The 12,458-nt window shown below is 39.9% G+C and overlaps 1 protein-coding gene across 1 annotated transcript in view; it reads right to left on the bottom strand.

The window, feature by feature from the left end:
• The window catches only part of WDR93 (WD repeat domain 93), a 48,374-nt gene that overhangs the window by 19,286 nt on the left and 16,630 nt on the right, over positions 1-12,458 (bottom strand). The window contains 5 exon segments of the mRNA XM_043980387.1: positions 1,555-1,686; positions 3,649-3,777; positions 8,123-8,193; positions 12,095-12,255; positions 12,257-12,267. Coding sequence (XP_043836322.1) covers positions 1,555-1,686; positions 3,649-3,777; positions 8,123-8,193; positions 12,095-12,255; positions 12,257-12,267 — 504 coding nt within the window.

Below are 12,458 nucleotides of genomic sequence, written 5' to 3' on the forward strand. Positions count from 1 at the left end.
TATTTCATTTGATCCTCACAATAACCCTATGAAGTAGGTGCTATTATCTCCATTTTACAGATGAGGAGAATAAGGCAGACAGGGGTGAAGTGACTTGTCTAGGGTCAAACAGCCAGTAAGTATCTGTGGTAGGATCTGATCAGGTCTTCTTAGCTCCAAGTCCACTGTACCACATAGCTTAACAGGCTGAAATTCAAAGGGGGAGAAATTGCTGAGTAATGGAATCAAAGGGAAAAACCACGAAGAGTATTCCAATGCTTTCTTCAGGACCAGTGTGATGAGTGAGGAAAGAGATGAAAGAGAGTGCTGTTTAGCATGGTCAGGAGTGTGGTATCACCTTGTGGAAGCCAGTTCTCTATGAGTACTAAAAGACGGAAGAATCTCAAGGGGAAAAGATACAAAATGGAGGAAAATCTTTTAGCTTTGGAACAGGAATTTCAGAGAACAAAATTTCAGAGGGCAGGCAGAGAGGAAACAGGATATGGATATAGGAAATATGTTATAGAGTTGATGAGGATAAAGATGAAAGAAGGGAAGTAAAGATTAAGGATGGGGGTGATTAAGTATCACAGTGATTGGGAGAGTAACAAGCGATGGTATTTTGTTAGCTTTTTGGAGTAGGAGAGAACTCTTTTGAAGATGGCAGAAGTATCAGAGAACGCTATTTATGGTAATTGAGTCTTTTCCCTCCTCCTTTATATACCAATGCCCCCTTTTTAATATGTCCTAATCATTTCTGAATCCACTGGCCATTCCCTTAAAGTAGATGACAATGGTTAAGCAAGATTTATAAAAAAACAGGACTGAAAGCTTATTTGACACTGCTTTTCTGCAGTTCTCCACTTCTCTAATGGGGGGAATATAAGAACACTACTTGATCAAGACAAACTGAAAGATATGTATTCTATTTTAAATAATTTTTTTCGATTACATGTAAAAACATTTTTTAACACATTTTTAAAAATTCTGAGTTCCAAATTCTCTCCCTCCTTCTCATCTATCCCTCTTCTCTAAGATGGCAAGCAATTTGATATAGGTTATACAAGTGCAATCATGCAAAACACATTTCCTTATTAGTCAAAGACACGTATTCTAGCACCTAGCAAAGAACCTGCATATAGAACATGTTTGACAAATATTTGCTGAATAGAGAGTAATAAATGAATGGCAGGATAGTTCAATTGGCTCAGGATGGTAGCAACAAGAAACAGATATTGTGAAAAGAAGGCTAGATTTAGGATCAGAAGACCTTAGTTCAAACTTTGATTCTATTACTACCAGTGTGATCTTAGACAAGTCACTTTACTCTCTGGGCCTCAAGTTCCTCAAGAGGGTTGGCTTGAACCCTTCTACCTATAAATCTATGATACTGTGATCTTAATAAAGGTCACCTTCCATCAATGAGCTATACCAGGAGTTTTCTATAAGTTTTAAGACTACTCAGAAGACCCTTCCGCATTGAGACCTTCTTATATGTCACCATTACAAATGAGCCCCCCAAAGAGGCTGCTTACCTCAGTTAATAAGATGGAAATAGACAAATGGAGAACGCACCTTGGGCTCTATCCCACAAAGTAATTACTCCATCATCACAAGCCAGCAGTAGGTAAGATGTGCAGGGGCTGATGGCTGAATTGGAAATTGGTGCTGCCGTTGGCCACACTCCATCAGGCTTCTGATCAGGGTCTAATGGAAGGGATACTTAATTTACTTCAAACCTTTTTTTTTTACCATGAGTTCCTCTTATTTTTCAGTCCTTGTATGTTAAATTTTAAAAATTCAGCATTTTAGAACTTGTTCTGAGTTTAGGTTATCCAAACACATGGTCCCTAACCAGGTAGTAGTAGTAGTAATGAAAAAGTAGATAACAAGTGATATGGGCAGTAGGGATCTGATGAGAATAAAGTTATCAAAAGTTTAGGCATCTTTCACAGCTCAGTTGCTTTGATAATCTCTCAAGAATGATCCTGCTTTTCAATGGTCATTTCCATGGAGATTTGGCTCAGTACCTATACCTCTTGTGCCTTCTGAATAGATGGAGGCAATAGAAGAGCTTCTTAGAGAAGAAAGGAGGGAATAGAAGAGCTTCTTTAGAAGAATCTCCATCAACTAGTACAAGAGTTGTCACAGGAAGAAAGGGGCTCTGTGAACCAACCTTATTGACTGGTCTTAGCTTTAGGAAGCATCCCCTCCTGCCATCTACCAGGAAACCAGGGACTACTTGGCATCTTGCCACCCATCCTGCCACTGACCCACTTAGTCCAGAGAGCAAATCACACCCACTTCCTAAATTAATCTACTCAAGTTTTGGCATTCTGCCTGAGGGCTGAACTATCCTGATTGGTCAATGACTGAAAATTCACCTAACTACCTGCCTCAGACCAGGCTTTACATCCTATCCAATCATCCACCAGTACCAGGGCATTCCTCAGGCATTCTGCTATAGACTTTGATGTACAAATGCAATGCCCCACCTTACTCCTTGCTCTTCTCTCTGAAAACACCAAAAATTAAAATTAATACTACTCGCTTTCCCTGAAAAGGATAGAATCAGCTGATCTATGGCTCCACTCATAATCCCAGATCAACATTCCCTGCTCTGACCACCATTCCCCATGTGTTGTTGTTGTTTGCCCTTCATTTTTTTTTTTAGTGAGGCAATTGAGGTTAAGTGACTTGCCCAGGGTCACACAGCTAGTAAGTGTTAAGTGTCTGAGGCCAGATTTGAACTCAGGTCCTCCTGACTCCAGGGCCGGTGCTCTATCCACTGCGCCACCTAGCTGCCCCTTTCCCTTCATTTTTGAAGGGTACTAATAACATCTTGGATGATGTCTTGACTCACATATGAATTGGATTTAAGTGAGGCAGAGTTGCAAAAAGTTGTCAGCTTCCCTCTCTCTTCCAGAGTCATCAAAGTCTAGTGGCAAGACAAAAATCAGAATGACTGGCAATGGTCAGGGATGTGACGGATGACCTTGGTGTCTTTGATGTCTGACCAAGCTCTAAGCACTCCGCAGTGCCTGCTTCAGCCATCCTCTTGGCTGTTGGAACAAACTGTTCTCATCTACCCATTCCACCGGGAGAAGTCTTCCTATGCTTGGGGTACACATCCCCCTAGCTCACTAACAGGTTTGGGGCCTGTCAGTTACCCTCAATTTGGCTTAATATGCATCCCAAGATGGTTTTACTGGGGTGTCGCTGCTGCACATGCCATAGCTTCTTGGAGCCACAGGGAAGAGTTGGGTGATAGGTGGACATCAGAGGTGAATGAAAAATCCTGAAAAGGGTTCAGCAAGCCTACACAGCAGAGGTGCTAGTCCTCCCTGAATAGCTCATATACCCATGTGTAGTATTCTCCTAATAGACTGTAACCTTCTAAAGGGTAATTAATTGTCTCTCTTTGGTTTTTGTATTCCTACCATATGCAATAAACCCTTAATAAATGCCTTTCAATTTATGATGATCCAGGGCCCAAGCCATTCCATATTTTTAGAACATGTGCTACCCAGCTGCACCCATAGGTGGCCCTACTCACAGTTCCTAAAATCCTTCTGGGTGATACCGGAAGTTAAACTTCTAATAAGCCACTGAAATTAATGGAGAAATTTAGATCTGAGGAAGTTTCCTGTCAGCAGAAAATTATCATACCAATTTTCTCTTTCTCTTTCTCCTTCTCCTTCTCCTTTTCCTTGTCTTTGTCTTTTGGAGGTCGGATAAGCGAATAGAGGAAGAAATTATGATTTCCAGGCCAGTGGACACCCAGAGCACAGGCCACACCTGAGAAATGAAAAGAATGTTAAACAAAGCTGTGAAGTTGGCTTTCATTTACCTAAATGGCAGATGAGTTGTAACCCTTATTTATACCAGTGGTAGCTCATTCTGACAAATACTGACTATCCTGTTTATAGAGATGAGCCAGATAGGATCTTGGGTACCCAAGTGTGAACTCTCTTGGATGGAATATGCTGACTTTGTTGCTTAGTTTGTTGGTCATTACTGTACTTTATGCTGCTCTTGAGCCTTCTTACTATGTAATTCCCAAGGGATATATATTTTGGATTAATTTTTCTCAAAATATTTTCATTTGTATGCTTTCAGTTTGGGCCTTATGTGATCTCTCTAGAATTTACATCCTTTTCTAGGTTTGGAAAGTATAGTATGTGGTAATGTACTGCTATGAAAGTTTATCTCTTTAGGAGACCTGATGCTGAATCTCAAGTTCTGACTTGAGAAGGAATGAGCTCCTCATTCCTTTTTCTTTTTACGCCAAATTATGCCTGCTCTCTGAGATGGAGGCACTAAGGCAAGATTTTGGCACAAGGCACGATCTCCTTGTTAGGCTGGACAAAGGGTTAACCCAAGAAGGGAGCCTCCAAAGTAGCTGGTAGTTCATTAGTGATACAAGTACATGACGAAGTTAAGAATATATAAAAAGAACAAATGAAGAGGCCCGAGTAGAACAGGTAAGTCAGTATTGTGCCATGCCCTGCCCAGGCTACATGCTCATCCTTTTGTGGGTGGGAAACATGAAATAGTCTATCAAAAAGCAAGTACACACATATGTACACAATTGTTATGCTAACAACCAGGGGGATGTTTTAGAATGATGGGGAAATTACATGTAGCTGTTTTTATCTGTAGAATAATTATGTTAATTCTGTGGTTTTGGCCCCCAAAAAACAGAGTGTCTATCACATTCCTGAACAGGGAGCTCATTCTTGAACAGCAGAGGGTAAGGATGAGCACTAAAACCTTTCAAGCAATATAATGAACAAAGGTGAACTTGGTCAGTAAAGTTTTACTAACTATAAACTGTGCTTCTCAGAAAAAAGCTTATGCAGCACTAATCAGCAACAGCAGGAAACAATAGGGGATCATCCTGAAAAGGAAAGCTTGGAAGATCTTGAGTATCTGAAACCAATGTTGGCAGAGTTTGAGTTTTATACAAAGTCAGATTTCAATAACTGGAGAAATATTTATTGTTCATGGATGGACCAAGCCAATTTAATTAAAATGTTAGGGGGTTTTTTGTGTGAGGCAATTGGGGTTAAGTGACTTGCCTAGGGTCACACAGCTAGTAAGTTGTTAAGTGTCTGAGGCCGGATTTGAACTCAGGTCCTCCTGACTACAGGGCCGATGTTCTATCCACTGCGCTACCCAGCTGCCCCAAAAATGTTAGTTCTTAAAAAATAAAATAAAATGTTAATTCTACTTAAACTAATCTACTTATTCAATGCCATCCCAATTAAACTACCAAAAAGTCATTTTATTGAGCTAGAAAAGATAAAAACAAAATTCATTTGAAAGAACAAAAGTTCAAGACTATCAAAAGAATTAGTGAAAAAAAAATGTAAAGGAAGGAGGTCTAGAAGTACCAGATCTTAAACTATATTATAAAGTGGTAATTATCAAAACTATCTGGTACTGGCTAAGAAACAGAATAGTGGACCAGTGGAATAGATCTACAACACATTAGTAAATAACTATAGTAACCTTGTGTTTGAAGGCAAATCTCTAAGCTTTTGGGATAAAAACTCACTATTTTGTAAAAATTGCTGGGAAAACCAGAAAGCAATCTGGTAGAAACTAGGTATAGACCAATATCTTACACTGTTTACTAAGATAAGGTCAAAATGGATACATGACCTATACATAAAGGGAGATATAATTACAGAAGCATGGGACATGTTACCTATTAAATTTATTGATAAGAATTTATGAATAAAAAGATATAACATTGTGGGATATAAAATGGATAATTTTCATTATAATAAAGAGATTTTGTACAAATAAAACCAATGTAGCCAAAGTTAGAAGGAAAGTAGAAAATTAGGGGAAAAACTTTTTATAGGCAACCTCTTAGATAAAGGCCTCACATCCCAAAATATATATAGGACTGAGTCAAATTTATAATGAGTCATTTCCCAATTGATAAATGGTCAAAGGATATGAATAGGCAGTTTTTAGAAGAAATCAAAGCTATATATAATCATGAAAAAATGCTCTAAATCATCTTTTTTTTTTTTTCGGGGCAATGGGGGTTAAGTGACTTGCCCAAGGTCACACAGCTAGTAAGTGTTAAGTGTCTGAGGCCGGATTTGAACTCAGGTACTCCTGAATCCAGGGCCAGTGCTTTATCCACTGCGCCACCTAGCTGCCCCTAAATCATCTTTTATTAGAGAAATGCAAATTAAAATAACTCTGAGATACCATTTCACACTTACCACACTGGCTAAAATGATAGAAGGGGAAAATGACAATGCTGGAGGGGATGTGGAAAAATAGAGACACTGATATACTGAGGGTGGAACTGTGAACTGATTCAGCCATTTTAGAGAACTTAGTATTATGCCCAAAGAGTTATAAAAGTGTGTCTAGCCTTTAACTTAACAATTAACACTATTAGCTCTGTTTCCCAAGGTGATCAGGGAGAAAGTAAAAGACCCTATATGTTCTAAAAATAATGATAGCAGCTCTCTATAGTGGTAAAGAAATGAAAATTGAGGGGATATCCATCAGTTGAGGAATGACTGAATAAGTTGTGGTATATAGTTATGACCGAATACTACTGTACTGTAAGAAATGACCAGCAGATTGGTTTTAGAAAACATGGAGAGACTAAAATGAAATACTGCAGAGTGAAATGAGCAGAACCAAGAGAACACTGTATACAGTAACAGAAATATTGTTTGAAGAGTAACTGTGAATGACTAAGCTATTCTGAGTATTCATATCAACTATAAAGGACTTATGAAGGAAATTGCTCCCCACCTCCAAAGAAAGAACTGACATTTTGGCTTTCTCCAATATGGGGGTGGGAGGGAGGAAAACAAACTGGAACTTAAAACATAACAAAAATAAATAAATGAATGAATGCTTTTTTTTTAAGTGAGGCAATTGGGGTTAAGTGACTTTCCCAGGGTCACACAGCTAGTAAGTGTTAAATGTCTGAGGCCGGATTTAAACTCAGGTACTCCTGACTCCAGGGCCGGTGCTCTATCCACTGCATCATCTAGCTGCCCCCAAATGAATGCTTTTTTAAAAAAGGAAAGCTTGGAAGATCTCAAGTATCTGAATTCAATGTTGGCAGAGTAGAGACGTGGTGATCTCTGTGGCATTAACAGTAGAAGCTGTGAGAGGGCCCTGACATTTCATGCCCAACACTCAAATATAAGTTCATCCAGTCTCAAGAGTACAAGATGATTGATGTGGAGCCTCTAAGCCTGAAGAGAGAGCAATGAGAGCAAGGTTCTCCTCTGAGTTGCCTATCTCCTCCTTTCTCACACCTCTTCTATGACCAAAAATGAGCCCTCAGGGAAAATTCTTTATCAAGTGTTGGATCGTTCTCTAAAGTGGAATCCACACCTTTGGAATATTAAGGACAATCTAGCTTTAGAGACAGCTGACCGAAGTCAGCCTTTAATAATGATTAAAAAAATGTATTATCATCTATAATGGGCTAGCCTCACAACACCTGTGAAGTAAGTAGTAGAAATAGTATTATTACTCCCGTTTTGCAAATTGGGAAAACATTAGGAAATAAAGGAATATGAAGAAATTAAGATTTAGGGAGTTGGAAAGTATTTGCTCAAGGTCACACATAGCTAGTAAATGCAGGGTACTTAAACACAAGTGCTGTCACTCCAAATCCAGTGCTCTTTCCTCGACAACTTGGTGCTTCTCACCAGGTCCCTCTTTTCTTGTTCTTCTGAGAGAACACGATCAATACTTGCTCTCCAGAGGAGGCACTCAGGTGGAATTTAAACCCACAATCTCTTGCTTTAGAGACAAATGATTTCGTAACAAGGCATTTTTCTCTTTATCTTTAATAGTTTCTTTGCTCCGAAGGCATAAAGGTAAATAGACACTTTTACCACCACCACCACCACCACCCGCCCCTCCCCCCACCCTCCAATTGATAATTCCATGCCATCAGTGATAAGCCTTTGACTCTTATTCCCATTTTCCTTTCTCCTCTCCTATTCAAGATAAGACAGTACCTGCAGTATTGAGCCAGGATGGTGGGGCTGCAATTATAATATAAAATCTCTTTTAAGTGACTTGCTTAAGGGATTCCTCAAAGTAGCAACTTCTACAAAATAATAACCCACTTTTATTTTACCTGAGGGAACACTGGTTTCAGTTGGCAACATAAATATGTGTCCAGGGAGAAGAAAATGGAACACTGCAACACTAGGAGAGAAATAGATAATAAACAATGAGCTATGGAAGACTACCTGGCAAGGACAGAATCTTCTTCGGGATGGATGACAGATGGAAGAGATTTCAAGGCTCTATCTAGGGATGTGAGGGTTGAGCAAATTATACTGTATCCCTTGGGGATGACGGAGAAATTTATAAGCTGATTTGTATGTATACATATTAGTTTCAGCTGTCGGTCACCCATATTGAAATTATGTCAAAAGGTATTCCCTTTTTCAGAGAAGGTCTCTACACCCTCAGAAAGTATGCCTACATTACAGAAGGATCTGATTTTGAAACATCTTTTTTTTTCTTTGGATTAATCCAGACTCATTCTTGTTCCAATTCAGAAGACAACTGCAATCTTAATTATGGTTCAGCCCCGTGGGCTGGCATACTGAATATATACCAAGGAAAAATTCAAATTCAAGGTGTTTACTATACTAGCATTGGAAAGATTTAGTTTCAGATATGAAAATTTAGGTGATCTTGTGATCCAGCTGTTTGAACACCAGGAGAGTTTTCTGTCAAAGATATGCCAAATGACCCTAGTCACAATATTTGTCAAAATTTCTTCAACCATAACACAAAATTGCTTTTGTTTATTTGTTTGTTTTGGTATGGACCAGTGACTTCATTTTAACATGAATTTAGTGGTATTTAATTGTTAGATGGCATAGCCCAAATCATTGGTCCCATCCTAGTTATAGTTCTAGAAACACAGAAAGTCAGCCAGTCAATCAATAAACATTGAAGTGCTTAACATAGTCCAGGTACTGTGCTGGATGGATACAGAGAAAGGCAAAGGGCAAAAGTTCCTGCTCTTAAGGAATCTGCAGTGTATTAATAGGGGAGACAACATGTAAATCACTATGTACAAACAAGATCTGTCTGCCTATCTGCCTGCCTATCTATCTATCTATCTATCTATGATAAATTGGAGATAATCAACAGAAGGAAGTCACTAGCATTATGGGACACCAGGAAAGACTTCTTCCAGAAAGTAGAATTTTAGCTGGGAATTAAAGGAAATCTGTGAATTAAGAAGACAGAGATGAGGAAGGAAAGAATTCCAAGCATGCAGGATAGTCAGTGAAAATGCATGGAATTGGGAGTATCTCCTGTGAGGAACAGCAAGGAGGACAGTTCACTATATTGCAAAATACAAGGGGCTGAGTAAGGCACAAGAAGACTGGAAAGGTGGAGAGGGGACAGCTATGAATGGTACAACCAGGTATGAGGCAGAGACCAACCAATAGGCTACTGCAATAGTCTAGGCATGAGGTGGTGAGGAACTGCACCAGGGTGATGGCAGTGTCAGAAGAGAAAAGGAGGCATAAAGAAGAGCTGTTATGAAGGTAACATTGACAAGAGTTAGCAACATATTGGATAAAAGAGATGAGAAAGAAGAGTCAAGGATGACAACTAGGTTGCAATCCTGGGTGACTGGGAAAGCACAGAGCATAGTCCATTCATTATACAGAACCCATGCAAGCATGAAGTTCTCTAGGCAACAAAATTGTGTCTTGATCTTCCACAAACCCTCGTGAATGACAGTATCAAAGCCCTTTGTCTGAATGATGAACACTGCATACAGACCTCTGTTCTGCTCCTGGTATTTCTCCTGAATTTGTCAAACAGCAAATACCATATGGACCATTCCTTGGCCCTTTCTGAAGCCACACTGGCTCTTGGATAGAACTGTCCTTTTCCAAAGGAAAGGGAGTCCCATTTATATTTCAGTGTGTTTCTGTCTTTTGCCTGGGCCAACCTTCAACTTTGTTAAAGTGCAAGGAGGAAACCCCCAGCACTTATCTGTGTATATGCTATGTACATGCGGTAGACTTGGTATCCTCTAAGGAGAATATAAGATCCCTGAGAGCAGAGACTGCTTCAGATTTGTCTTTGTATCCTCACTGCTTAACATAGTTCCCACCATACAGTAAGTACCTAATAAATGCTTTTTTAAAATTATGGCACATAACAAACAGGTGCTAAGTAAAAATCTTACCTTGTTCTTTGTTGTCTTTGTTGTCTCTTTTACTGATCAACATTTTTTTTTTAATTTTTAGGGGGACAGGTTTTGAACCTGTGATTTTTATGGTCACAGAGAACTCCTGGGTGAGGAAATACTTATTCATTCATTCATACAGAAATGTATGGACTCATTCACTCATCCATTGGTTTGAAAGACAGAGTTGCCCTCTCTCAGCCAGCCTGGAAGAGCAGGATCCACTCATAGGCCAATGCTACTACAAATATCATAGGAGCTTTGACCTACTCCATTTCCACTCTGGGCCAGGTCACCTGTCCTTAGGCAACCTGGTGCTCCCTAGGGGCCATTATAATAACGCAAGACTTGCTTGGCCCACTGTAGTTCCCAACTCCCTTGGCCAAGAGATCCACCAACTATAGTCACCCTCCCTCAGGCAGGGATTATAGAAGAACACCCCACATCCTGAAATTCCTTCTGCTAATGCTGGTCAGCATCTTCCCATCTTTGCAAATTCTCTCCTATACACACTCCTTTTTCTCCTGTGACACTGCCACCAACCTGGTGCAGGTCCTCAACATCTCATATTTGGACTATTGCACTGCCTCAAGTTTCTTCCAACTCTGGGCTGCCCTCTCCTCAGTTATTAAAGTGATACTCCTCAAGTGCAGGTCTAACTAGTTCTAACTAGTTCTTTCCCCTTCTCCAAATGCCATTCAACAAATTGCAGTGGCTCCCTCTTACCTCCATGATAAAATATAAAATTCTCTATTGTTTTTTTTGGTTTTTGGTGAGGCAATTGGGGTTAAGTGACTTGCCCAAGGTCACACAGCTAGTAAGTGTCAAGTGTCTGAGGCCGGATTTGAACTCAGGTCCTCCTGACTACAGGGCCGATGCTCTATCCACGGCGTCACCTAGCTGCCCCTTCTATTGGCTTTTAAAGCCCTTCACAACCTGCCCTCTTGGTAGCTTTCCAGTCTTATTACAATTTGCTCACCTCCACATGTTCAACAATCTGGTGACACTGGCCTCCTTGCTCTTCCTCACACAAGACATTCCATTTCCTGACTCTAGGCATCTTCACTGACTGCTCCCCATGCCCGAAACTCTCCCTTCTCATCCCCACTCCCAAGATTCCCTGGCTTCCTTCCGATCTTAGCTAAGGCCCCACCTTCTGCAAGAAGCCTGCCCTGATCTTCCTTAATGCTAATGCCTTCCTCTATTGAATATTTCCATTCTATCCTAGCTTTTGTATATAGTTTTTTGCAATATTGGGTCCCCCATTAGACTGTGAGCTCCTCAAGAGCAGGGATTACCTTTGTCTTTCTTTGTATTAGCTGGAAATAGAGTCCCTTGTTGACTGTGAGTTTGAAACTCTACATGCACCTTAGTTTTACATTCGAGGTAAAATTGGCTCTCATCTGGTTTTCTAACATTATTGCATGAGAGCCCCACAAACACTCTACACTCTAGCCAAGCTGGACTCCATATCTATTTCTAATTTTACCCGGCCTTCAAAGCCCATCTCAGATGCCACCTCCTAAATGATGCATTCCCCAAGTTCCCCAGTTAGAAGATTTCTGTCTTTGAACCTCTCAAGACCCTCTATTTGACCTCTTCAATGCATTTAATCCTTTACTAACAGGTATATGATCTGTCCACCTACAACAGTGTAAACTCCTTGAGGGAAGAACTTATATTGTATTTCATCTTTGACTCCATAGTACTCCAATCATTGTCTGGTACATAGGGAGTGTTTAACAAATGCTGGTTGAAATGAATGGCATCCTGGATTAATTTCTGCCTGATTTCTAAGCCATGGAAGAAGATTAGAAATCTTGATTATACAAAGTTTCTAGAGATTATGAAAACCTTTGTTATTTTTCTTTTCCATCTCACCTTGGATTTCCCTCTGGGCATTCTAAATGCTGATACTTTTTAAATAAAACTTCAAAGATTGCTGCCTGGTGCTCCAATTGGCTATCTTTGATCATGTGGTTTTGCCCAGAGCCCAACCCATAAACCTCTTCTAACTTTGGAAAGACTTCCAGTGGGTTTTTTAAACGGAGTACCTGTGTGGAAAAAGAAGAAAATATTATTTGCACCATTCAACTTTATCTAACAGTTTGAGGACTAGATTGCCTATATGTATAAATGTAGTCTTTTTTCTTTTACTGTCCCCTCTTCTACCCTTCTCTTTTTCCTTCTTCCTGGCTTTCTAATATCTCTTCCAACATTTCTCATTTCTCCTGAAATTGCCTTC

The sequence above is a fragment of the Dromiciops gliroides genome, chromosome 2, assembly GCF_019393635.1.
Source record: "Dromiciops gliroides isolate mDroGli1 chromosome 2, mDroGli1.pri, whole genome shotgun sequence".
NCBI lineage: Eukaryota > Metazoa > Chordata > Mammalia > Microbiotheria > Microbiotheriidae > Dromiciops > Dromiciops gliroides.